Source organism: Crocodylus siamensis, chromosome 6 (genome assembly GCF_052110815.1).
Source record: "Crocodylus siamensis isolate JL-2025a chromosome 6, ASM5211081v1, whole genome shotgun sequence".
NCBI lineage: Eukaryota > Metazoa > Chordata > Crocodylia > Crocodylidae > Crocodylus > Crocodylus siamensis.
This window is the reverse complement of record NC_143400.1, coordinates 8,521,822-8,548,305: the sequence shown is the minus strand read 5'-3', so window position 1 is coordinate 8,548,305 and position 26,484 is coordinate 8,521,822. Positions and strand designations below refer to the sequence as shown.

The window sequence follows — 26,484 nt, the reverse complement described above, 5'->3', positions numbered from 1 at the left end:
TGAGGGGGGGGCAGCCCTCTCTTAAAGGACATAGTTTCCCGATGAGGAGAGATTAGTTCATTGCTGGGCAAAGCAAGGAGAAATATCCCTCCGCTCCAGGGCCCGGCCCCTCCCTGCCCAGAGGGCTGGGGGGGACCATCCTGTGCCCCCCACTGCAGAATCAGGGCCCTTTCCCTCCTGACGGCCCCCCTTGCAAAATGCAAAGCTGGGGCCTGGATCCAGCTTGGGACCCACAGGTCTCTGGGACCTGCTCCGCTCCCCTCGGGAAGCCGGAGTGGCCGGTCTCGGCAGATCCCTCCGGGCTGGCACGCAGCCCCCCGGCCGGTCCGTATGCACACGCGTGTGCCCCTGCATCTCTGATCCAATCCTTGTCCATAGCATCAGGCTAGCCGTGGGGTGGCAGGCAGCGTGGGGCACCGTGGAGGGGGGCTCAGCCTTGTCGCAGGGGGAAAACGGGCCCGAGGGTGGGGTGCATCCGCCCATCTCTGCCCAGGCTGGGGGCTGCCATGGGGGCCTGGCCGGCTGTCTCCCCCTGGATTCACTCTGGCTCTGGGGCCCCCCCACCCAGCTCAAGCCATGACTGGTAAATGCTGGGAGAGGCTGTAATTGCAAACAGGTTTAACTGGCACGAAATACGCCAGCCCAGCCCAGGGTGGGGCCCGAAGAACAGCAGCAGAGCAGGGGGCAGCTGGGGCTGGGGCTGGGGCCGAGGCCAAGGTGGGCACAGCCTGCTCCGAGTTCCCCCGCCGGCGTGGCCACGCAGGGCACGGGCTGAGGCCTGGCAGACTTGTGGCACAGGAGCAGGCAGGGGGGGAGGGGGCAGCGGCTGAGCTGGGCTGAATCATCCCTGGCGTCTCAGTCACTGTGAAACCACCATCGCTGGTGCCAGTGGAGCGGGCGCTGCGTAGGAGGGGGAGCAGCGCCCGGTGGGGGATGGGAAGGGCAGCGTGGCGGGGGTGGGGGAGGGCAGGGGAGCCCCAGCCTGGCTTGGGGAGGAGGGCTGCTGGCTGGGCAGAAAAGACTCTGGGGCAACACATGGCCCTCGCTCCGTGGCCCCCTCCCCACCGCGTGCCCTGGCGAGAGGGGCCTGGCACAACCCTGGCATGGGGCCCAGATGACCCGCGTCCCCCCATGCCGGGGACCCCCCTCGCCAGCCCGGGGAGGCGGCCCGGACTCCTGGGTTTGCTCCGTGGAGTCTCTTGCCACCTCACCTGCCTGGAGGCTTCCTGGGAATGGGCGCGGGGGGCGGGCGCGGGGTGGGGGGGGATGTTTGGAACAAGCCTGAACTCCCCCGGTGCCGAGAACAAACGCCGTCCCGCGGCCACGCCCCGCACAGCTGCTCCCGCCACGGCCAGATGCTGGTTCAAAGGCAGGCTCAGACCTCCCAGCGAGCAGCTGTCAGCCCGAGATTTACAGCGGTGGGGGGGACAACCCCCCCCCACGGGTGCAGGCCATGGCCGTGGCTGTGGCCAAGGTCACGACCGTGACCTCCCCACGCTAGTCCACGTCACCCTCCAGCCCAGCTTGCCAGCTGCCAGTGCCCCACGGGAACCCATGCCGGGGTGATGCCCAGCCATGGGGGCATGGCAGGGGTGCGGCTGGCCTGCGTGGTGTCCAGCACAGCCCCACACTCCCCCCCGTGAGACCTGGCACGTCTCACGGGGAGGCCAGCCCTCGCTCGATGCACCGGGACCCGCCTTCCCCGTGCCAGAGAGGAGGGGGGTGCTGGGCATGCAGGTGCCCCCAGCTGTGTGTCATAGCCCCTCTAGGGGCAGTGTTATTGCACCACATCTAGAGGGAATTCACGCCCTGCCCCCCTCCCCTGGGTGCATTTGGGGTCACCCACGAGAGTGCAGGCCACAGAGCAGGGGCGGCCGGGAGCTTGGACTCCTGGGTTCACTTCCCAGTTGCACCCTGCCCTTGGGAACTTCCCCCCACCACCTTCCTGCCTCAGTTTACCCCCATGCTAGGGCTGAGGCACCTGCCCGGGGCTGTGCGGGGCCAGACAGGCAGATAAATCACCCAGGGAGGGGAAGACATGATGATGATGGATGGTGTTGGCTTAACAAGACAGCGCCATTTGTCAAGACCTCTAAGTGCAAGGAGACAGTCCCGGGGCATGTGCGTGCATGCATGTGTGTGTGTGTGCGTGCATGCCCCAAGCAGCAGGTGCCAGTGTGTGTTACAGTGTGCTGGAGGTGTGGGACCATGAGCTTGCAATCGTGTGTGGCGTGGGGGGGTGTGCCCTGCGTGTGTATCACAGTGGTGGATGTGAAGGGGGGGTCTGAGCTGTGATTGTGTTGCCATGTTGGGGAGTGTGTGATGATGTGTTGTGGGAGTGCAGCTGTGCGTGGCGTGCAGTGGAGAGGGCTCCAGGGGTGCGTGCAGGCGGTGGTGCTGGGTGTGTTTTGGGGGCTGGTGTGCTCTAGTGCGATTCTGGGGCTGTGCGTGGTGGCGGCTGTTCAGGGGCTGTGTGTCTGATTGTGTGTGTGCAGGGAAGACGTAGCTCTGTGTGTGGTTGTGAGGCAGTGTGGGACTGTGTCTTGTGGTGTCCCCTGGGGCCATGTGATACTCTCTGTTGTGGTGTCCCAGATCTGTGTGTGTAGCTGTGTGGGACTGTGTTGTGCTGCCTACATGGGGCATGCTGGGGGGGTCCTTCCATGCCCAGCCCAGATGGGCCCCCCGCCATGGGGCTTCCCCCTACCTCCCAGGGCCTCAGTTTCTCTGGGGGGGCAGGCAGCTCTGCCCCCCCAGCCCTTTCCCCAGTGGCTTCCTCCTTCCCCTCCTCTTCCTCTCAATCAGTGCTACCATCTCCCTGCCTCTGACTCATGCCCTCACCTCCTCCCTCCCTTCCTCCTGTCTGCCCCAGTGCCTGCCATATCGTGTGTGTGTGTGTGTGCGCGCGCGCGTGTGCATCCAGGGGGCACTGTGCATGCATGTGCGCGCGCACGTGTGTGTACACACTTACCCAAGGGGCTGTATGTGTGTGTGGGGAGGGGCACGTATGAACCCAGGGCTGTATGTGCACGTGTGCGCGCGTGCATGTGTGTGCATGCATGTGGGGGGCTGTGCATGTATACAAAGGGGGCGGCTGTGTGTGTGTGTGTGTGTGTGACATTGGATCTAGCTTGTGTGTTTGTGTGTGGGGGGTGCATGTGTGTGCATGCAATGCTGTATCTGGATTGTGTGAGGGCGTGACATTGGATCTGGCTCATGCACACATGCGTGCGTGCGTGTGTGTTGTATTGGATCTAACAGACGCACATCTGTGAATATGTGAGCAGTAGGATGCTTGCAGCGTGCGTGTGTGCGAGACGCTGGGCCCGACTCTCGCTATGACCAAGCCGGGCCCTGGTGCAGCGGCTGCTCGCATTGTGTGCTGCGCCGTGCGCTGCGTCGGGCCGGCTGGCATGAGCTGGCAGGAAGTGGTGAAGCCGGGCCTGGGAACCTGCCCGTGGCAGTTGGCTTCACAGGAGAGAAATGACGCGGCTGAGCCGGCCGCGCGCCGCCTCGTTTACCGCGGGCATCGGCTCTGGGAAGCGCCACTCGCGGCCCAGCTTTCCCCTGCTCCCTGGGGTTTGCTCCCTGCAGTCTCCCCGGGCCGGCCAAGATAGGCACCGCGAGGTGGTGAGTTCGAGTCCAGCCCTGCCCCCATCTCAGAGGTGGGGGTTATGTCCCCTGCCCCCCCGCCGAGGCAAACACCCGCTATGTGGGCACAGAGATGACTGGGAGCCGGGGGGCTGGTAGCACCACTACTCTCATGGGTGACGCCTGGCCCCTGCACTGGGTCTGGGCGGAAGAGGGGAATCAGAGCCGCGCAGGATGTGCACACAGACGTGTGCATTTCCACACGCGTGTGCATGCAGCCTGGGCTTCCAAGGATGAGGCTAGTTGAAGGACAGGCCTTGCTGCCACAAACTCCGAAGCCTGGGCACCAGGCCTGCCTGGCCGAGCCCGCACAGCCCTAGGAAGGGGGCCAGGCTGCTGGCGGGTCCCCAGCCCGAGTGCAGGATGTGCCCAAACACCCTGCTCGGCTCCAGCTCAAACCAAAACTGACCTTGCGGGTGGGGGATCACGTGGTGACGTGACTCAGACAGGTCACAGCTGCAGTGTGCTCTGACAGTGAAAGGCATGCATGTGTATGTGTGTGCATGTATGTGTGCGAGGTGGGGGAGGCAGCGCAGGTCCAGCATGACCCTGAAGGGGGTCCTCTGTGCAGCCAACACCCCCCACCCTGCAGCAGGGGCCTGTCCCTGTGTGCAACCCCCAGCACCTCTGTGTACCGCCCCACCCCCCCGCCTTGCAAGGCTTCCCCTGCAGCACTGCAGAGGGGGCCGCAACCCCACCCCAGGGTGGGCCCCACGTCCCCGGGTGGCCACCGCCCCCCTATCCCCGCCTGGAGCTTCCTCTTTCCACCCGCAGCCCCGTGCTGCCTGGCACCACCACTTTGCATCACAGCTGCCCTGCCATACCTGTGGGGGCCCCCCCAGGGTCCCCCGCCCCCCCAGAGATGGAGTAAAGAGTGCCCAAAAAGTGTTGCCTGCAAGAGGGGAAACTTAGCTACTGCACTGACCCCTGGCCTGGACAGAGGCAATAGGGGGACCCCACTGAACCCCAGTTCTCTCCCCTCCCCGCAGCAGCTTCTGCTGGCCCCCGTCCCACAGGGAAGGGCAACATCTGGTGGGAGGGGTGTCCTTGGGGTGGAAGGTAGCCCCCTGTGCTCTGCCAGCTGCAAATGAATGCAGATGTGGGGGACCAGGAATCATGAGCTCTCTACCCCGCCAGCCCCGGACTCCTGGACTCTGCCCCTGGCTGGCTGGGGAGGCTCAGGGTAGGGATTTCTGCAGGCCCTGTGCCTCAGTTCCCCCATCACGGTCCTAGCAAAGGGGTGGGAGGACCAGATGTAGGTATGGAACAGCCAGGGTGGGAGCACAGGGGTCTGTAGTCATGGGTTGGTGTGCACGTGTGTGTGTGTGTGTACACGTATGTGTTCACCCCCACCCTCTGCTGGGACGACTCAGAACGCCCTAGACCCTGTGCTGCGGGGGGGGGCAGGGGGATTCCCCGCTGACTCCTGGACAGGGGCTGGCACTTCTGGCCCGGCCGGAGATCTCATCCCCCTGCCACGGCGGGGTGGGGGAAAGATATGGTCCAGCGGGGCTGGGCGAGCATCCCCCACGCTGCGCCCCAGAAGTGGCCACATCCCAAGGGAACGCCCACGGCCACGCAAGGGGGGAGCAGGTGCTAGGGAATGAGGGGCTGGGAGCCCAGCTCCAGAAGCCATCTGTCTCCATCAGGACGGGGCGCCATAAATCCCAGCTGTCACCGGCGTGCAGCCGCCCCCCGCGGCCGGACAAACACAGCCGGGACCTCTGACCCGGGCTCTCCCTCCTCCGCGGGCCGGGCTTGGCTGGGAAGGGCCAGGCAGATGCAGGGTCCCCGGCGGGCTGAGCCGGATTAGCACGTCCCAGTAAGCCCAGTGCCCCAGGGCCCGTGAGGATCCATGGCCCTGGTTCCAGGGAGTTAGAGAGCAGCAGGGGTGGGGGTCGTCCCCCCACCAAGCCTGGGGTGAGGCAACCTGCCGGGAAGGACTGCGCCCCTGCCATTGCACAAGGCCTGGGCGTGACACTCACGCGTGCGTGAAGTTCCTTCGCACGAAGGCTGAAGCTTCCCCTTCCTGCAGGGCCAACCGCAGGGTGGTGCAGACGGAGCCGGGTGGGGGAGGGGGCTTCCCTGCACCCCAACCCCAGCACCTGAGCGCGCCGTGCTGGCACCGACCCGCTGCGCTGAATGCGGCCGGCCCGGGGCAGTGTCATGGGCTCAGGCACCAGTTCACCCCTGCACACGCACGCTCGCACGCAGGAGGAGGCACATGCATATGAACACACACTTGCACACACACATGTATGAAGAGGTGCATGCATGTGAGCATGCAGGCACACATATGCCCTTTCATACACACAGGCACACGCTTTTCCATACACTCCCCTGTGCAATCACAAGCTTGCATCCACATGCACACCTGCATGCACACACATGCACTTGCACTCAGGAGCACTGCACACAGGCGCACTCATATACACGATGGCGCATGTACACCCGTGCCTGCACAGTACATCTGTGCACGCACCGCCTCTTGACTGACCCAGCAGGGGACAGCAGCTCCCTTTGCCCCCCCTCACCCCCCCGACCTTGTCCTACTCCATGCAGCCACCACGGGCACCCTTTGCCTTCTGGGTGCAGCGCCCCCCACCCATCCTGGGATGATCAATAGCTGCGCATGGCCGAGCGGGCAGTGACTAATCCAATTCCCCGGAGACACTGTTAGCCCCTGGGCGCAGGTCGCCTTGGGGTTGTGGGCGCCAACCTGCCCCAGGTGCCAATTTCCAGCTCTAATGAAGGCAAGGAGGTTTGGGGGTGGGGGAAGGAAAGGGCTCCCACAAGTGCCCCCACCCCCCAGCCAGCACAGGGAAGGGGCCAGCAAAGGCCCAGGCCGGCAGTGGGAAGACAGTGTTTGGCACAAGAGCTGGGCACTGGCAGCTGGGGGAGCCAGGCGGCCAGCCACATGCTTCAGTCCCCACAGGACAACTCCTGATTTACCCTGGGGAGAGAGGGGCCAAGTTGTCCCAAAGCCCCCCCATGCTGCCCCCCCCCAGCTGCAGCCGCATTGCTCCTCCTCCTGCCCACCCATCTCTGATCGCCTTGAGCTGCACCTGTCACAGGATAGAGATGGACAGGTCTGCCGGGCCATGGCCACATCCAGCCAAGCCGGGGGAGCTGCTGGCCCCTGGGGGCAGAGAACGGGCAGCTTGGCTCAGTGCCCCCTCCTGGCCTGGTCCCAAGCCAAGGGCAGGAGGGGAAACTGAGGCATCAAGCAGGAAAGGGGCTTGGCTAAGGCCTCAGCCAGGCAGTGGCAGAGGGAAGCCTGGAGCCCAGGTGTCCCCATCAGAGGAGCCCAACCTGCCCCTTCTCCATGCCAGCCGCTGATCCCCAGTCAGGGGAAACTGAGGCAGAAGAAGCGCAGCCCCGGGCGCTCCAACAGACCCCAGCCCGGAGGGTAACTGAGGCAGGGGCTCATCTAAGCTCAGTTGCCCAGGCAGGGCCAGACCCCTGGGGCAGGAAACAACCCCCTCCCGCCACCTGGCCTTCTCCGGGGATAGCGCTGGGCACACGGGCCCTGCCACAGAGCTGCCCGGAGGAGGTAGAGCACCAGCCCCAGGCCCTGGACGCCTGGCTTCTTCATGACACAGGGAGGAGGTCAGGACTCCTGCATCCTGCCCCAGTCCTGCTGCTGCCCTGTCCCTCGTGCCTCAGTTTCCCCATCGCTTCAGAGGGCTGGATCCAGGGGGGTAAGCAGGCCTGGATCTCCCCCCCAGCCCCGTGATGCCCCTCACTCCTGACCTGCAGCCCCCACCCCCATCCGCTCTGCCAGGATCCCGGCTGGGGCTAGGGGCATTGGAGGGCAGGGCAAGCTCTGACCATGACTCCTGGGCCCCAAACCAGCCCCCCGCCACCATGGTGTGCTCCTGCTGCCGCTGGGGGAAGTGGAGTGCCTCGCCTGCAGGTGTCCCTGGCATGTGTGGGTGAGTGTGCATGCGTGTGTGCATGTGTGTGCCTACATGGGCATGCCTGTGCATGTACATGCATGGGTGTATGCATGAGCATGCATGTGAATGCTTGTGTGTGCAAGGGCATGTGCGCGTGCGCATGTGTGTGTCTTCATGAGCATGCCTCTGCATGTGTGTGAGTGCATGCATGTGTGTGGGCATGTGTGAGTGCATGTGTGTGTGTGCTTGTATGCGTCTGCATGTGCTGGGGTGCCTCACCTGTAAAACTAGTGGGGAAACCAAAGCTCCAAAGGGGGGTTCTGGGACTCAGGGCGGGGGTGTAATGCCCAAAGGACACCCTGGCCCCAGTGTGCCGCAGGCCCTGGCTTCAAGTGCTCACGCATGACCCTGACGCTGCAGCCATCTATGGGTTGTGTGTGCCCAGGGCCTGGGTGTGTCACAGAATCAGAGAAAATGAGTGTGGGAAGGAACCTCAGGGGGTCACATCTAGTCCAACCCCCTGCCCAAGCAGGACGAGCCCCAACTACATCATCCCAGCCAAGGCTTTGTCTACCTGGGTCTTCAAAACCTCTAAGAATGGAGACTCCACCACCTCTCTGGGGAGCCTGTTCCAGTGCTTTGCCACCCTCCTCTTGAGCGAGTTTTTCCTAATATCCAACCTCAACTTCTCTTGCTGCAACTTGAGCCCATTGCTCCTTGTCCTGCCATCTGCCACCGCTGTGAATAGTCCAGCTCCATCCTCTTTGCAAGCCCCCTGCAGGGACCTGAAGGCTGCTATTAAATCCCCACCTCAGTCTTCTGTCTTCTGTTCTTCAGACTAAATGATCCCAGTTCCCTCAGCCTCTCCTCATTAGTCCTGTGCCCCAGCCCCCAACCATGTCCGCTGCCCTCCCCTGGATTGTCTCCAATGTGTCCACATCCTCTCGGGAGTGGAGGCCCAAAACTGGACACAGGACTCCAGATGTGGCCTCACCAGTGTTGAATAGAGGGGAAGAATCACTTCCCTGGACCCACTGGCATCACTCCTACCAATGCAGCCTAGGATGCCGTTAGCCTTCTTGGCAAGAAGGCCACACTGCTGGCTTGTATTCAGCTTATTGTCCACTGTCACCCCCAGGTCCTGCTCTGCAGAGCTGCTGTCCAGCCCGTCAGCCCCCAGCCTGTACCGGTGCATGGGCTTGCTGCGTCCTAAGTGCAGGACTTTGCACTTGTCCTTGTTGGACCTCATGAGATTTCTTTTGGCCCAGTCCACCAATTTGTCAAGGTCTTTCTGAACCTTAGCCCTGCCCTCCAGCGTATCTACTACTCCCCAGTCTGGTGTCATCTGCAGACTTGCTGAGGGTGCGCTCTAAGCCATCTTCCAGGTCATTGATAAAGACATTGAATAAAACCGGCCCCAGGACTGACCCCCTGGGTACTCCACATGATACCGGCTGCCAAATAGACATTGAGCCACTGATGACTACTCTCCAAAGCCAATGCTCCAGCCAGTTTTCTATCCACCTTACGGATCACTTATCCAGCCCGTACTTCCTCCGCTTGCCTGTGAGGACGCTGTGACAGAAGATATCAAAAGCCTTGCTAAAGTCACCGTCTATCACATCCACCGCTCCCCCTGCATCCACAGAGCCAGTTGTCCCGTCACCGAAGGCAATCCAGTGTCCCTTGTGTGTGAGTGGATGCATGTGCACAGATGCACGTGCGTGTCTGCATGCACCTGCATGCAGGTGGCTGGGTGCGTGTCAGCACGTGTGCACCTCCCTAGGGCTGGCCGCGTGTTTGTACATGCTTCTGGTATGAGTCTGTGTGAGCTTGCGCACATGAGGCTGTGCATGTGTGTCTGTCTGTGTGTACGTGTGTTTCTGGGGTGTGACCATGCATGTATTGTCTGTATCTGGTGTGTGTGCATGTACGTGTGTGCGTTCACATGTGTGCGTCTTGTGTGTGCGTGCCCTGTGGGTGTGCATGCCTGCGTGCATGCATGTGTCTGGTGTGTGTGCATATGTGCCCGGTATGTGTGCACGTGTGCATATCTCATGTGGTTGCATGCGCGTTGTGTGTGTGTGCATGTGTGATGCGTGTGCATGGCCATGCATGCTTGTGCATGTGTGATTGGTGTATGTGCAACTGGTGCTGGAGCCGTGCGTTTCTGTGTGTACGGGGCGCCCCTGGTTGCCATGGTAACTCCCGGTGTGTGACTCACTCATGTGTTGTCACACCGGGGATGCTGCAGGGGCCCCCTCTGGCATGGGAGCAGAGTGCAGCGTCCCCTGCTGGAGCCTGGCCCTGCTGCAGATGCTACCCAGGCCAGCGGGCACTGGCACACACCTATGTGCACACACATGTGAACACCACCCCGGTGCAGTTGTGCATGTGCACACATGCATGCCCATGCATCTACATGCACATGCACAAACAAGGAAACATTTGCACACACACACAACTATGCACACAGACACCTGCACACACAGATACATGCTCATATGCACACACAGGCACATACAAAAACACACCCATGCAGACACACATGAACACACCTGCACGCACCCACACATATGCACATAGATGCACACCCACATGCACACACAGATCCAGATGCACGCACATGCATGCACATGCGTACGAACACTCCTGCACACACCCACACACATACACCCGTGCACATGCATGCAGACACATGCATGTACAAGAACACACCCATACACACACACGTGAACACACCTGCACGCACCCACACACATACAGATACCTGCCCACCTCATGCACACGCATGTCCGCACGCACACACAGACACGCTTGTAGGCACTCACACCTATTCACATAGACTCCTGCACACACAGGTGCACACACACATATACACTCACACCCATGCACACACATGTACACGCATAATATATAGGATGCATGACCCCCCCAACCCGCACTGTGCGCCGTGCTGCAGCCAGGACACACTGCGCAGAGATCCCCGTGCTCACCACAGTGTGGCAGCAGCCACCCACTGAGCCCTGCCTTCTGCCCCCCCCGCACTAGCCCAGGACTTTTGGGGGGGCCCAGTGCCCCCAGCCCCCCCCAACTGGTTGGGGGGGGTCCTACTCTGCAGGGGCACCAGCCCCAGGGTCACCCTCCCCCCTTCGCCCCGGCTGGGCCTGGCACCATGGGGCAGCACCCTCCAGCACTGGGGGCACCCAGACGCCTGGGCTCTTTGCCCAGCTGGGCCTTTTGGCCACCTCCCCCACCCCAGCGGCCTGCGGGGGGAGGTCTGCGCCCTCCTGGGAGCTGGGGCAGGCTGGGGGGTGCAGGGGCGAAGAGGGGCAGGGGCTGCGGTGGACCAGGACCCAGGGCTACTGGGTGAAGCGAGCGTGCCCTGGCTCAGCTCCAGGCTTCCAGCCCCCCCTTGCCAGGGCGGCTGCGGGGGCGGAGCGGGGGCCCGGGCTGCGCTGCGGCGCCCGCCTTCGCGCCTGACCCAGATTCGTGCCGTGGCCCAGATATATTTAGCTGCCGCCGGCGGAGCGCAGCGTGAGGAACGTGCTGGAGCCCAGGCCCCGGCGGCCGCCCGCAGCCCCGCGCCATCTGCTCGCTGGCACGGGGGCGGCTGTGGGACGCGGGGGCCGTGGTGTGACACGAGGGCGGTCGTGCGACACGCGGGCCCTCGCGCGACACGAGGGCGGCGCCGCTTGCCCGGCGGCCGCCCCGCCGTGACCCCCCAGAGCCAGGCCGCGGACCCAGGTGCCCCGTGGCCTGCCCTGCCATGGTGTGGGGCACCCCGGGCCGGGGTCTGTGGCAGGCCAGGCCAGGGAACGCCCCATCCGGCCGTCGGGCCCGGGCGTCGAGGCTAAGCAGGGGCCGCAGGCTCAGCCGGCTTTGGGCTATAAATACTGGGGTCGCCAGCCCGCCGCCGGCTCCATGGGGCTGGCGTGCTGGGCCCGGCTGCCCTGCTGCTGCTGCCCCTGCGCCCCCCCCGCCTGCTGCCCCTGGGGCCCCTGCTGCCCCATGGCCTGCCCCGCCTGCTACGGCCCCCGCTGCCCCCTCTGCTGCCCGCCTCCGTGCTGCCCCCCGCCCTGCCCCTGCTGCCCCCCGCCCTGCTGCTGCCCCATGGCTTTGCCCCCCTGCTGCTGCTGCTCCGGCTGCCCCCCCCCATGCTGCCCCGCCCGCCGCCGGCTGGGAGCCCGCAGGGCCAGGAAGTGACCCCCACCGGTAAGTACCCCCCCCCCCAGCTGCAAGGCCAATATTGCGAGCTTCCTCGCTGCAGTGCCACCCTCCCCTCCCCATCAGCGGGCGCCCGGCCCCCGCCGCTGCTCCGGGGGCGCGGGGAGGGGGCCGCCGCAGCCCCGCAGCGCCCCGCCCGCCGCCCCGCCCCGCCATGTGCCGGCCGGGATGTGTGTCAGTGGGGCAGCCGGGCCGCGTCACATGCCGCCCGCACACGAGCCCGGCGCAGCCGCCCGCGCCCCGCCGCGCCCCGCCGCGCCCCGCGCACGTCCGCCTGCAGCGCCCGCCGCGGCATGGACCCCGGCTCCGGTAAGCGCCGCCGCCGCATTGTGCTGCCGCGAGCCCCGCCGGGGGGGCGAGGGGGCCCCGCGGAGCCCCGCTGCCCCCCGCGCGCAGCTCGGGCGTGATGTCATGGGGGTGATGTCACGTCGCCCCTGGAGGGGGTGACATCACGCCTTGGGGTTGCACCAGGTATGGGGGGGTTCTCTCCGTGGCCCTGGTGACATCGTGGGGGGGGTGCCGTGATGTCACGCGTGTCTCGCGCGGCGGCGACGTCAGCGTTTCGCGGCGGGGCTGTGGTGTCACCGTGCCCCCGGAGTGATGTCATGCCCGCTTGGGGCAAGGGATGGGCTGCTGCTCGGGGCCCGCCGTGATGTCACCGTGAGGCGGGGGGGGGGGGGGCTGCATGGTATTGGCGTGGCGACTCTTCCCGTCTTGCACCCGCCGGACCCACGCCTTGCCCGGCGAGGGTCCCGCTCTGTGCCACCGCTCCCTGGCTGGCTTCTTCGTCCCTGCGGGGGCCTGGCACAGCCCCTGACCTGGGCTACACCCACCTCCTGCAGCCCTTGCTGCGGCTGCCCGCAGCAAGGGCCCGAGGCCTCCCTGGCTCGGAGCACTAGGGGCAGCTGAGGGGCCCCAGGAAAGGCCCCGCAGCATGCGTACGTCTGCCTGCAAGCACGCGTATGTGTGCGGGCATGCGTGTGCAAGGCTGAGGGGTGCAGCTACGCTCTAGCAGTGCCCAGCTCCCAGGCCGGGCTCCGATGACCTCAGGTCGGGGGCAGCTTGAAGAGACGGCCGCAGCCCCCAGGATCCACCCCACTGCAGGAGCTGTGCCCGGCTGGCCTGGGCAGGCAGGGGAGGGAGCTGTGCTGGGAGCAGGAACCCTTCCCACCTCTGCCACTGACTGGCTGGGTGACCCCGAACCCGACACTTAACCCAGGGAGTGGGGGGCCAGGTGTGTGGCTGCCAGTAGGGAGGACCCAGGCACAGAGGCTGGAGCCGGTGCCTCACGCCCAGGGGCAGCGGAGCCCGGTGGCCCCCCACGCTGCGGTCATTCAGCCCCCGCCTGTGCTGAGCACAGCCCCGAAACGTCCTTGCTGCCTGGGCTTTACCCCATCGCGGCCCTGCAGCCCTGGAGGTTTCAGGAGGGCCGAGTCTCCGGGGGCCACGCGTGGCCACATCTACCCCGGACAGCTCGCCCGCCCCGGGACACCGCGGCCGCCCGCGCGCGCATCGCAGTGCCCCTGCCCGGCTGCGGCCGCTGTCTCGCCCATGTGTTCTGGGAGAAGTCACTTCTGGCACATCCAGCCTGTGCTGCCTGCTGAAGGCACAGGCAGGGGGGCATTCAGAGGTGTCCAGGGGATTTAGGGGCCTCCGAGACCTGCAAGGCTGCAGTGGCAGGCAGGACTGAGCGGATCTCAGAGCAGGTGCTGGAGATGCGGCGCCGGTGGGACCCCAAACAACCCTGGAGAAGGGGGTTCCCATGTAAGCAGCATCCGGGCTTGCTCCCTGCCCCCTGGGACCTCCTGTCCTTGCCCAGACGCCTGGCTCTGGCTCCCCTGTTTTCCTGTTGGCAGGTTGCGGGAAACCAGCTTCCCCAGCGGGGGGAGCATGGACTCCAGGTGCCCCTGGCCCCCACTTTGTATGGTCCGGTGCCCCCTGCCTCCCCGCTGTCCCCGGGGCTGGCCCTCTCCTCTCCCCTGCCCTGGAGTTTCATGCTGCTCCCAGGGGTGGAGCGGGTAGGGGACCTCAGGGTAGCTGACACTGAAAACAGGACCTCGGTTCCCTAATGCAGGGAAGGGAAAGGGAGGAGGGGGCAGCTGGCTTGATTTCCACCCCCCTCCCCAAGCCCGGGTGGAAGCAGATGGCCCGCTCACTCTCCGCCGCCTTGCTGCAGCCATCCCCTTTGTTTCCCTGCTCTTTGCGCTGGGGCTGCCCCCCGTTCCCGGGCCGGAGAGTGCAGGGAGGCGGGCATGCATGTGTCCACGTGTGAGGGGGAGGGGGGGCCTGGGCCTGACACCCCCCTCCCCGGGCTGCGTCACCTCATTCTGTGTCTCCCAGCGCCACCGTGACATTGACCTAATTTGCGCCGGCTGCTGCAGGGCGCAGGTGCCGGGAGGGCCCGGGGCTCGCTGAGGCTGCAGCATTGCGGGGGTCTGGTCCCTGCTGGAGAGGGGATGCCCCTGGCTGCTGCAGCGGGCAGGCCTGCCCCTCCTGCCCCGGGCGGGGTGCAGCCCCCCACCAGCCAGCGGGTCCCTACAGGGGTGGGTGGGGAAAGCCTGGCATGATCCCTGCCTGCCATGGCACCCGAAGGATGGAGGCGGGCTGGGTGTGCTGCCATGGGGCCTGGCACTGCCTCGGTTTCCCTGTGTGATGTCCCCCCGGAGGCTTACTCCAATTGAAGCCCCCCAGGGGCTACCCAGCCAGTGCCAAGATGTAGCTGCTTCTGGGGTGGAACAAAGCAGCAGCTTATGCAGGGATCCCAGCTCTATGCTTCCAGCCCTGCCCCAGCTTCCTTTACCCCACCCCGCAGATATGCTCCTGTCCGGCTCATGCCACTGCCCAGGTGGGTGGTGGAGTGGGCCGGTCCCACAGCAGTTCCAGCTGCCCTGGGCAGCTGCCTGTAGCTCCCTGGTTCCCTGCAAGTGGGCCCAGAGCTGCCCCATGGCCCCGGGCTGCTCTGGGCACTGGGTTCAGGGACTCAGAGCCACAGCTCCCAGCTGGGGGTTGGAAATGGGATCGCGCAGCCCGGGGGTCTGGTCTGGGCGCCTTCCTGTTTGGGCAGAACCGGCCCCGGGGTGGAAACACGGGCAGCTTCTTCCCAGCGCTGCTCAGACGTGCACCGCACAGCATTGGTTTTTAGCACTTCTGCTGGAGTGGGGGCTGGCCAGATCCAGCCCCCACCACAACGCTGTGCCCCAGAGCCAGCTGCAAGCTGGGACCAGGTCGCTTCCTCTTTCCTGACATCCCTGCAGCCAAAATTGGCTCCGTTGCCTTTTTTCCCAGGGGCTGCCATCCAGGCTGGCTGCGTGGGGGCAGCGGGACCGGGGGGGGGCAGGAGCACAGGCGCAAGCACCAGAGTGGGGGGCATCCCCATCCTGCTGCTCCCACCCCTGGAGAAGAGCAGGAGGTTTAGGCACCGCGGCAGGCAGGAGGGAGCAGGCACGTGCCTGCGACTGCCTTTGTCAGGAGAATCCAGGTCACCAGGTCCATGGGGCTGCTGCTGCTTCTGGAGCTGCATCCTGTCCTCGCCGGGGGATTTCTCCTGGCCTGCAGTGCCGCCCCCCCGGCTGTTGTGGGGGGGAGCTGGGAGCTAGAAGCGCCTCAGACAGCAGGGGCTGGGGATACCTGGCTTCTCTCTGCCTGGCTCTCAGCTCTGGAGCCACGGGCTCCTGGCACAGGGACTTGGTTTTGCTTTAGGAGCTGCCTGAGTTGGCCCCGATCCGCTCCAGGGCTGCTGGAAGGCAAACAGCCAGGAGAGAAGGGCTCAGTCTCCACAGATGCCTCCAGAGGGAACCCCCCCGCCTTCAAAAGGGACCTGGGAGGGGGGCAGGGCAGGTGGCTGGGCTGAGCTGCACGTGTGGGCAGGGCACGTGGGCATGTGCAGCTGGCAAGCAGCCCGGTGCCAGTGTGTTAATGGGGACAGGGGGGAGGGGGCAGGTGCCAGCCCTTGGCACCACTGCACATGACCTCCCCAGCCCCTGTGCACCACCTCCAGACCCCATTCTCACCCCCTCCCCCCCGCCAACACATGCTGCTTGACCTGGTTGTGGCTTCTCCAAGCAATGGGTTCACGCCCTGCCTGCGGCTCCTGCCTCCCCTGTGGGGCAGCTGGGGGCAGGGGCGGCAGGTCGCGCCTGTACGGATCGGGGCCGCGTTCCCACACATGGGCACCGGTGCACGTAGGGGCAGGGGGGCAGGTCTGGAGTGTGGGGCACGAGGGGGGTGTCCTGCAGAGAGACTCAGTGCATTCCCCCCCCGCCTCTGCTCTACTTTCCTGCGGTGGCACATGCGAACGTGCGCGTGCAAGCGTGGGTGTGCAAGCGCACGCGTGTGGCTCCTGACCCACGTGTCCCGCAGGCGGCGTGATCCTGTTCGCGGGCTCCGGCCCCCGTAGCCCGCCTGGGGGCCCAGCCGTGCTGCCTGCGGCGCTGGAGGAGCTGTCGCTGGCCGAGCTCGGGCCACCGCCACCGGGCATCTCCCCGGCCTCGCCCGGCCTCGCCTTCCCCTTCGCCGACGGTGGCCGCTGCCCCGGCCCGGGCCAGAGCCAGAGCCAGAGCCAGAGCCAGAGCCGGGCAGCCAAGCAGGGCGGAGCCCCCGGCACCTTCCCCAGTGAGTGCTCTGGGCTGGGAAACTGAGGCACGGGAGGGTGAACCCAGGCGTCCGGGCACCTTCCCCAGGGAGTGCCTCTAGCTGGAGAAACTGAGGCACGGGCAGGTGGGGGGCGGGGGAGAACCCAGTGTCCAGGCAGCTTCTCCAGTAAGTGCCCCCAGCTGGGGAAACTGAGGCACAGGCAGGCTGGGTGGGGGTGAGGGACAGGACTCTCAGTTCCCCATGCTGTGAGCGCCTCCCATCCTCTTCCCTGCTTCAACCAGTGGCCCCAACTCCTCTCCCAGGAGGCGTCCAGGCTCCCAGCCCTCTCCCCCCACTTCCTGCCCTGCAGCCATCTATGGGGCAGAGCAATAGGAAGGGCTGGGGGAGCATCAGACAGCAGCAGGAAAGGGTGGGGGGGGACCAAGGCAGGCGGGGTGGCGGGTCTGGGGTCCGGGCAGCGCTTACCCCTCCCTGCCTCCCTCCTCCTCCCTGCAGAGGCGGGCGGGATGGTGCTGCTCTGCAAGGTCTGCGGGGACATCGCCTCCGGCTTCCACTACGGCGTCCACGCTTGCGAGGGCTGCAAGGTGAGGCGGGCTGGTGGGGCCCTGGCAACGGGATGCCCCCGGCAACCACCCGGGCATCGCCATGGAATTGTCTCTGGGGCATCCCACCCCTGGGCGGTGAGGTAGCAGGTGATGGGGCGCTATGCGGACAGGATACCCTGGCCAGCAACCAGCAGGGTGTCTCCATGGAGTTGTCTCCAAGGAAACCCACCTGTGGGGGGCAGGCCAGCAAGCGATGGGGCACCATGGGGCTGGGAAACCCTCCTAGCAACCAGCAGGGCATCACCATGGCGCGGTCCCCAGGGGCTGGGGTGCGGGCTGCTGGGTCTGACTCCCGGGGCCGGCAGGGCTTCTTCCGGCGCAGCATCCAGCAGAACATCCACTACAAGATGTGCGTGAAGAACGAGAGCTGCCTCATCGTGCGCATGAACCGCAACCGCTGCCAGCACTGCCGCTTCAAGAAGTGCCTGGCCGTCGGCATGTCCCGCGACGGTGAGTACCCCCCAGCCCAGCCGGGCACTTTGGGACGGGAGGTGAGGGGGTCTGTGGGGGGTGGGTTAAGCAGCTCCCCCCACACTGCAGCCTTGCTTGACCTTGCACATGCACGTTTGCACGTGCTGCCGGAGGAAAGTAGGGCATATGTACAGTGCCGTGCACAGTGTGCCACGGCGGAGCTCAGTCCAGGCCACCATGCGGGGCGGGGGGGCCAGCAAGGTCTTGAGGCAAGCAGAGCCTGCAGGGCCCCCTCTGCACCCTTCCCTGCCGGGGACTGGTTGCACCCCACTCACCCCCGATGCCCCCCACAGCCGTGCGCTTTGGGCGCATCCCCAAGCGGGAGAAGCAGCGCCTGCTGGATGAGATGCAGAGCTACATGAGCAGCCTGGGCGAGGCGCCCCTGGACGCGGGGCTGGGGCCCGAGGGCGAGGCGCCGCCCAGCCCCGTGGCCCAGGAGGAGGAGGCCATTGGCGCCATCTCCCGCGCCTACCATGACATCTTCGGCAGCAGGCAGGACCGGGCGGGCGGGCCTGGCCCCCCACCTGGCTACGCCGACCTCTCACCTGGCTACAGCTATGGGCAGCACGACCCTGCCAGCCTGCGTCTCCCCGGGTATGACCCCGCCGGCTACCCCGACAACACCTCCCGGCACTACAGCCAGGACCTCTACGGTGCCCAGCAGCCTGGCTACCTGCCCAGCCCCGGGAGCTACCCCGCCTTCGAGTACAGCTACGCTGAGGGCAGCCCCCCGCGCACCTGCCCATGGCGGGGGGCTGCCAGCAGAGGCATTGTAAGTATGGGGCTGGCCCCAGTTGGGCGGAGTGGGGGAGCCCAGCACAGGGCCCTTGTCCAGGGGGACGTAGGGCAGGCACGGCTGGGCATCTGGGGAGAAACTGAGGCACAGAGAGGCCAGCAGTGGCATCTGGGGCATGCACTGGAGTCAGAGCTGGCAATAGAGCCCAGGAGTCTGCGCTCCCAAACCACCCTCCTTAGGCCCAACTACTCTCCCAGAGCTGGAAATACAACCCAGCAGCTATAGCTGTGCAGCTCCCTCCAGCCCTGGACAAACCAGAGTCACCCTGGGGGGCAGGGGGCTGGGCAGAGCAGGATGGACCCTGTGGGGGGTTGGGAGCCAGGCACCCCAGTGTGGCAGAGCTGACCCTGCCATGCCATGCTGCCCAGGCCTGCCCGCTCAACGCCAGCCCCTGCTGCAGCCCGGGCACCAGCCGGCAGCAGGCGTGGGAGGAGTTCTCGCGCTGCTTCACGCCCGCTGTCAAGGAGGTGGTGGAGTTCGCCAAAAGCATCCCCGGCTTCCAGGGTCTCTGTCAGCAGGACCAGGTCATGCTGCTCAAGGCCGGCACCTTCCAGGTGTGTGTGTCTGTGTTTGTGTGTGTGAATGCACTGCCCCTTGCAGGGGGGATCCAACTGTGTGTGTGTGTGCGCACACATGTGTGCATGCATGTTGCCCTGCTGGAGGGAGCCAGCCCAGCTTTGTGCGTGCGTGTGCACGTGTGTGTATGCATGCACTGCCCCATGCTGGAGGGATCGGGCCCTGTTCTCTGTGTGTGCAGGCACATGTGTGTGTGTGCATGTATATGCATGTGTATGCATGCATGCTGTCTCCTGCTGCAGGGGTCCAGTTCTGTATGTATTTGCAGTCCTCCATACCTTGTGGGTATCCCCACCGCCGCCCGCGCAGACGGATTTCCTAAGCCCTGCTCCCAGCCACCGTCTGAGCTGCTGGGGCCACGTGGCTTAGCTCCAGCGCTGCCCGCAGAGGTGCTCCCTGCCGTGCGCCAGGCTGGGGCAGGTCAAGGCGCACTGACCAGGGTTCTCCGCAGGTGCTGATGGTGCGCTTTGCGGCGCTCTTCGACCCCAAGGAGAAGGCGGTGACGTTCCTGAGTGGGGAGACGCACGCATTAGGAGGGCTTCAGGCCATGGGGATGGGTGCCCTGCTCGATGCCATGTTCGACTTCAGTGAGAAGCTGGGCGCCCTGGGGCTCGATGCCCAGGAGATGGCTCTCTTCATGGCCGTTGTGCTCGTCTCCGCAGGTGGGGGAGTGCTCTGGGTGGAGGGGGGGAGGATCCCGCTCTCTACCCCTAGGCAGGAAGAAGGCTACAAGCCTCACTGGTGACAAGGCACAGCTCAGCCTGGGGGTATCAGGGCAGCCAAAGCCTGGCCCCTTCCAGCCCCGGTGGGGTTTGTCCCAGGGCCTTCACAAATAAGCATTGCCGAGCTGTTGTTGGGGGCTTCCACAGGTGTGAGAGAGGGGCAGGGGGTTCACAGGTCTGTATTATAAGTCCTGTTCTTCCCTTCCCTCCCCCAGAGAGTTTGGTCCCTGTGTTGAGAGAGGCTGCATGTGTCATACACCCCGTACGGCTGCCTCCTTGCTCAGGGGATCCTCTTGGGACCGGGCAGGGTGTTACCGGGCAGCTCTGTATGCTCCACAGACCGCTCGGGCATCTCAGACGTGGAGGCCGTGGAGATCCTGCAGGAGACCCTGATCCGGGCGCTGCGGACGCTGGTCACCAAGAAGCACCCCGATGACTCCACCCTCTTCCCCAAGCTGCTGCTGCGCTTGCCTGACCTACGGACCCTCAACAACCAGCACTCGGAGAAGCTCCTTGCCTTCCGCATTGACCCCTGAGCCAGAGCTGGAGCCAATGTCACTTGCGGACCGGGCGGAGGGAAGGGGGTGGCCGGTGCTGCTGGGCAGCCCAGGGCCCCGTGGAGCTGGGCTCTGCTTGCCTCAAGACCTTGCTGGCCCCCCCGCCCCGCATGGTGGCCTGGACTGAGCCCCGCCGTGGCACACTGTGCACGGCACTGTACATATGCCCTACTTTCCTCCGGCAGCACGTGCAAACGTGCATGTGCAAGCCTCTCTATTGTCCCGAGGCTCGCGTCTGTATATATCCAGCCTGCCTGCGTTGTACATGCCAAGTAGGTCCCAGGGGACAGATGCCCCCCCAGCTGCATGCTGTGTTCCCCCATGTCTCCCCTCCCCACCCCTTCCCAGCCCAGGCTGTCTCCTGTGGGGGTTCTGGGGGCCTGCATTTGTTTCCAGCTGTGGGGAAGAGCCATGCAAAGAGACTGTCCCACAGCTCCTTCACTCCCGTCTCCCTGTTCCCCCCACCTGCTGTGTTTGTTTGGTCTTGGATTTTTTTTTAACATCTCATGCAAAAATGGGGCTTCTGCTGATGCCTGGCACAGCTAAGCCCGCGTCTCTGTGGCTCGCAGGGGGCTCATCAGCCTGTGGGGAGGGGTCCTAGTTCTCCGAGGGGGGCAACTTGCTGGCTGACCTCCCTGGGGACCTTCCTTTGCCCACACAGGTCCCGCCTTGGGCCATGGGGCTTCCTGAAGATGGACTCTTCCCTGCTGAAGAAGCTGTGTGGCCCACATTGAACTTAGGAAACCTGCCTCCAACTCTTCCGGTCTCCCTGACCTCCTGTTCTAACCACTAGACTCTATTCCCCTTCTGGGTGGGGGACAGTCACTGGGCTGGGGTCCAAGCACAGGGCAATGCCCGCCCCCCATCACATTCCCATACATATCAGGTCTGTGGGGAGGGGGGGGACAGATATGCCCAGCCCACCCCATGCATGGCACGAGCAGGGGGTGTTCTCTGCAGGAGCCAGGCGTCCCATGTGGAACTGCTGCTGCTGCTGCTGCTGCTGCTGCTTTGTTCGGTCGTCAGAAGAAAAAAGCCCCCAAACTTTGCACTTTTATGAGGAATGATGCACAGTGAATCCTCCCCTGCCCCCTCGGAGTCAGGCCAGGGGTGGCTGGACGCCGCGGACAGAGAGCGTTTATTTTTTCTCGAATATCAAAGTGCAATAAACTGACGGAAAACAGAAGTGTGCGTGGCAGCATGTCCCAGGCGTGGCTGTCATGGGACTGGGGCTGGGTTGAATGGGGGGGGTGGTAATCCTGCACCGTGAACCCCCAGTGTCAGGAGCCAGGGGAGCTGGGGACGAGCTGGGTAGAAGCCAGTCCATCACAGGAGCCCAGGAGCGGGCCACGCCACCTCCGGCCTCCCTGCCCTGCTGGGGCTGGGGCCCACTTGGGCGTGCCAGACCATGGGACCAGGCTGGGAGCTGCCCTGTGGCTTGTGGCCCCTGCTAATGGCTGCCCTGCAGCACTCTCCGGCTGTGCCCATGCTGCCCTGTGCTCATGCTATGCCCACACCATTGCTGTGCTGTGCCCATGCCAGGGCCGTGCTTGCCCACGGCCACACTCCCCCGCAGGCAATGCAAGGATGGCATGGGGGGGCAGTGGGTCTTTTCTTAATGACAACCAAGGGCGGCGGGGGGAGGCATAGAGGAAAAGTGGGAGTTAAAAGCCACAAAAAAAGGAAAAGGTTACAGAGTTGGGGGGGGGACGGGGGGGGACACGGGTCACATGACACCGCCCAACATGGCGGCGCCCGGGAGAGGCAACGCAGAAGTGGGAGCGTCACGTGACGCCGCCCGAAAGCGGCAACCTGGAAGTGGGGCTCACGTGACGGCGCCCAGACTAGGTAACGCGGAAACGGAGGATCGCGTGACGCCGCCTAACGTGGCGGTGCTCAGGCGAGGTAATGCGGAAGCGAGGAGGATCACGTGACGCTGCCCAACATGGCGGCGGCCAGGAGAGGAAACGCGGAAGCGGAAGTGGGGGCGGGCGCAGGGTGGCGACGCCGGCGGGAGGTGAAGACCTGGGGCTGAGCTGGAGTCCGTGTCCCGGGGGCCCCAGCGGGGAGGGTCCTCGGTGTTTCCAGGGGAGGAGGCTCTCCTGGGGACCGGCAAGGCCGCGCAGCTGGCTGTCTCCCACCCGTCCCACAGCGTGTCCCTCTCTGGCCTCAGGAGCCGAGGAGCTGAGCCCCAGGGGCGCGCAGGATGCTCTGAGGCACCATGTTCTTCACGGCGTACGTGGCCTTTGTGGTCCTGCTGGCGATATGCCTGGGCTTGGAGTTCTCCCCTTGCCGCTCCAGGCTCACGGGCAGCGCCTGCACCAACCCGGCCTTCCTGCGCTTCCAGCTGGACTACTACCAGGTGTACTTCCTGGCGCTGGCGGCTGACTGGCTGCAGGGCCCCTACCTCTACAAGCTGTACCAGCACTACCACTTCTTGGAGGGCCAGATCGCCATCATCTACGTGTGTGGCTTTGCATCTAGTGTCCTCTTTGGGCTGGTCTCCACCTCCCTGGTGGACTGGCTGGGCCGCAAGAAATCCTGTATCCTCTTCTCCCTGACCTACTCCATCTGCTGCCTCACCAAGCTGTCATGGGATTACTTCGTGCTGGTGGTAGGGAGGATCCTGGGCGGCCTGTCCACGGCCCTGCTGTTCTCCGCCTTCGAGGCATGGTATGTCCATGAGCACATGGAGCGGCACGACTTCCCCGCTGAGTGGATCCCCTCCACCTTCGCCAGAGCTGCCTTCTGGAACAATGTCATCGCCGTGGGGGCTGGCGTGGTGGCCAACCTCTTTGCTGAGTGGGCAGGGCTGGGCCCGGTGGCACCCTTCATGGTGTCCATCCCCTTCCTCGCCCTGGTTGGCATCTTTGCCATGAAGAACTGGGAGGAGAACTACGGTAAGAAGCGGGCGCTTTCCAAGACCTGCATGGATGGCCTGAAGTGCCTCCTCTCGGACCGGCGTGTCCTGCTGCTGGGCATCATCCAGGCCTTGTTTGAAAGCGTCATCTACATCTTCATCTTCCTCTGGACACCTGTGCTAGACCCCCATGGGCCTCCGCTGGGCATCGTCTTCTCCAGCTTCATGGCTGCCAGCATGGTGGGCTCATCGTTGTACCGCATCGCCACCTCCAAGCGGTACCACCTACAGCCCATGCACATCCTCTCCCTCTCTGTCCTCATGGTCTTCTTCTCCCTCTTCATGCTGACGTTCTCCACCAACCCAGGGCAGGAGAATCCCTCTGAGTCCTTCCTAGCCTTCCTGCTTATCGAGCTCTCCTGTGGGCTCTACTTCCCGGCCATGGGCTTCCTCCGCCGGAAGGTGATCCCCGAAAAGGACCAAGCGGGTGTCCTGAACTGGTTTCGGGTGCCCTTGAACCTGCTGGCCTGCCTGGGCATGCTCATCCTGCACGACAGTGACTATAAGACAGGCACCCGGAACATGTTCACCATCTGCTCTGTCATGATGGTCATGGCACTGCTGGCTGTCGTCAGCCTTTTCACTGTGGTGAGGAACAACGCTGAGCTGCGGGTGCCGCCCCTGCAGGGACAAACAGAGCTGTCATCCCCAGAGCTCTGAGCAGGGTGGCGGCCTCCTGGCATGACGGAACAACCCTTACCAGCCGGCATGGTCCCAGAGGGCAGTGCGGATGCCTGTGATTCTCCTGTAGAGGGCAGGGCTCTGTAGGCCACCGGGCTGCTGAGGAGAAATGGGCTCTGAGGCCCAGGCCACAGCACTGGGGAACTTCTTTTGGGGAACTTGCTGTTCTGACGTGGTGCAGCACCCCCCGGGTTCTCCTCTCACCCCTGGTGCTCCCAATTCTCTTTCCCCTCCTCTACCTCTTTTCTCAAGCTGCCAATGTCAGCGGTGCTGGGGAAGGGCCTGCCTGTGGCAGGCAACACACTGGTGGCAGGGCCCAGCCACCTGGTTCCCAGCATTTGCCAGCAGGGGGATTGTGTATTTAAAGTATTGACCCCCTGTCACTGCAGAAGCCAAGGGCCCCCCTCCACTCTGGTTATTATTTTTTAAGAAAAATAAAACTGCTTCCACAGAATAGTTTTTGAGCCCGCGAGGTTTCTTTCTGGGCTTGGGCTGTGGACGGTCAGGATCCAAGCAAGAAAGGACCAGCCCCACTTTGCTGTGTCTGCAGAGCGTGGGGAGGCAAAGGTGGCAGAGGCAGAGGGAAGCCAGTCTGCTTCTTGCATGACACCTTGCAGTGCTGCCTTGGCTTCTCCCCATGCTCAGAGGAGCTGTGGTGCTGGAAGCCATCCCAAGGTGATTGGGCATGCAGCTGCTGGAGGGGCAGGCAGCCCAACATGCGCTGGAGAACCTGGTGCACTCGCAACCTCATGTACGTCTCCTAGAAGAAGGGGCTGCTGGAGAGGCTGAGAATCCCTGAGGCCTGGGAGTACCCAGCAGGTCAAGGTCATTGCCCAGAAGTGTGTCTGGACTCACCCTCCTCCCCCATCCTCTTCCCAGATTTTCTCCTTCCCTCTTTCTCACTCTTTTCCTTCTGTTTTCCTGGGGAAGCACTGGCTGCCAATCCCTGTCCTGGTTCCTTTCCAGCTGCAGGGGGTATGTGGGAGTGCTTGCATCAGTGCACAGCTCAGGGGCCTTCCCTGCTCCTTGGTAGGTAGCCGCTGCCGTTGTCCCTGCACATGCCATGCCACAACGTGGACTCCATCCAGTTTGCTGCAGCTCAGCAACTCCTTTACCCTTAGGTTAAACCTTGGACTCATGGACCTGGCACATGCCCAGGGCTCCTGTTTGTGGCTGCCTTGGTCCCTTCAGGCTCTACCATACCCCGGGTCTGGACTCCCAGTCCATTCATGGCCCCCGGGCCTGGACCTTGGCTCCTGCTATGGCTGCTGCAACTGCCTTTATACCAGTCCTCCAGCACAGGATGCTAGTAGTTGCCTGCAAGCTGGAGAGGGCCTTCCCAGGCTTCCAGCCTCATCCCCAGTACCTCCAACTCAATTGCCCTTGCTGACAAAATGCTGCCTAGTCCCTGCCCCAGGCCTACTTCCCCCAGCCCCCAGATATGTGCTATTAGGGTTAAGCCAACACAGGAGAGGTTTTGATGTTTGATCTGTATAATAGTGGCAGTGGGAAAGCTCAGAGGGCTTCAAGCATTGAGGTAGTTTTAACAGGAGCCTTAACGGGGCCATACAATGTTTTATCTGGCTATAAGTGTTTAACATTGGGGAAGCCAGAGCCTTGGTGGGCTAGTCTCCCAGCTCTTTCCCCTGCTCCTGCCTGTATTCCCTGACTGGAAGGGCAAGTTTGACTTGTTGTGCCTCCCACTCACCTGAGGAGGGAGTTGACAGCCACAGGGGCTAAGCTGTTGGAGGGTGGCATGTGGCTTGGCCCATCTCTCAGTCCCACTGGGTGGAACCGTTTGTGGGATAAAGGCCTGTACAGAAGTGCTGGGACCCTGCTCTGGGAGTGAACCGGCCAGAACCTCCTGCACAACATCTGGAACTGTGCTCATCCTACACCATTCAAGGGCTTAGGAGCCAGGTGTCCCATAAAGCGGTGTGGTTAATTGTTTCCGTAATAAACTTAGGCAGTTGTTTTCTTCTGTCGCCTTCTCGGTCTCTTGAGATTTACGGTCAAGCCCCAGTCCTGATTCCAGGCTTCTGTGCATTCTTGGGTGCCAGACATGTCTGTGGATGCAGGATCACTGATTCTCCCCAAAACAGTTGGAAGAATAAACATTGAGTGTCTCAAGACTTGGGATGCAGCTGTGAAGCCACACAGCACTGGGATCTGAAAGCTGTGCACCAACAAGCCCCTCTTAGCTGTGCTACTAGCACAGGGGTGGCCAACCTATAGCTCCAGAGCCACATGTAGCTCTTTAGAAGTCAATATGCATCTCCTTGAATCTTTGCACAATCACATGGTGACCAGCTTCAGGAGATGCATCTTAACTTCTGAAGAGCTGCACATGGCTCCAGAGCACAGGCTGGACCCCCCTGTACTAGCAGCACCTTAAGGGGGAAGGCTAGAAATTCACCTGCCTGCTGCTGCTCTACACCTTTCTGTTTAAGGTTCGCACCATGTTTGGCCTGGGCACTAAATAGCCAATGCGTTCAGTTCCCCTCAAGTTTGTAGTGCATGACCCCTTCCACTTTGTGGATCTAAGGGCTGGATAGCAGCAACCCCAGCACCAGGAGCCTTCTCCCAGGGTTGCCGTGTCTGCTTCTGAGCCTTTAATACATGGCTTCTTTCAACAGAGCCGGCTGCACGGGGCAGGTCGCGGCTCTCGCTGTTGGCTTCAAGGGACGCGGCCGACTCAGGAGCCTATGAAGTTTTAATAAAGACTCAAGTAGTGCCAGATTCCAGGTGAGGCCGAGCCCCCGAGCCTTCAACAAGTCATCAGGTGCATG

At 63.8% G+C, this 26,484-nt stretch overlaps 2 protein-coding genes across 2 annotated transcripts; both read left to right on the top strand.

The window, feature by feature from the left end:
* The first annotated feature begins 11,704 nt into the window (after positions 1 to 11,704).
* On the top strand, positions 11,705 to 21,274 carry LOC149860874 (nuclear receptor subfamily 1 group D member 2-like). Its single transcript, XM_090051645.1, has 8 exons — positions 11,705 to 12,083; positions 16,134 to 16,385; positions 16,863 to 16,951; positions 17,278 to 17,422; positions 17,737 to 18,215; positions 18,608 to 18,793; positions 19,267 to 19,477; positions 19,877 to 21,274. Exons 1-8 carry the CDS (start codon positions 11,705 to 11,707, stop codon positions 20,071 to 20,073), a joined length of 1,938 nt encoding a protein of 645 aa, XP_089907771.1. The 3' UTR covers positions 20,074 to 21,274.
* A 791-nt stretch (positions 21,275 to 22,065) lies between these two features.
* SLC61A1 (solute carrier family 61 member 1) lies at positions 22,066 to 24,151 on the top strand. Its single transcript, XM_090055223.1, has one exon. The coding sequence runs from the start codon at positions 22,316 to 22,318 to the stop codon at positions 23,672 to 23,674; it is 1,359 nt and encodes a 452-aa protein (XP_089911349.1). The 5' UTR covers positions 22,066 to 22,315; the 3' UTR covers positions 23,675 to 24,151.
* The last annotated feature ends 2,333 nt before the right edge of the window (positions 24,152 to 26,484 follow it).

What these genes read in the sequence shown, in the direction of transcription:
- LOC149860874 (XM_090051645.1), top strand. Translation starts at nt 11,705, where the DNA reads ATGCTGCCCCGCCCGCCGCCGGCTGGGAGCCCGCAGGGCCAGGAAGTG. An exon ending in AGCCCCCGGCACCTTCCCCA is followed by an intron (nt 16,386 to 16,862) that starts GTGAGTGCTCTG and finishes TCCTCCCTGCAG; the next exon opens with AGGCGGGCGGGATGGTGCTG. An exon ending in GGGCTGCCAGCAGAGGCATT is followed by an intron (nt 18,216 to 18,607) that starts GTAAGTATGGGG and finishes CATGCTGCCCAG; the next exon opens with GCCTGCCCGCTCAACGCCAG.
- SLC61A1 (XM_090055223.1), top strand. Translation starts at nt 22,316, where the DNA reads ATGTTCTTCACGGCGTACGTGGCCTTTGTGGTCCTGCTGGCGATATGC.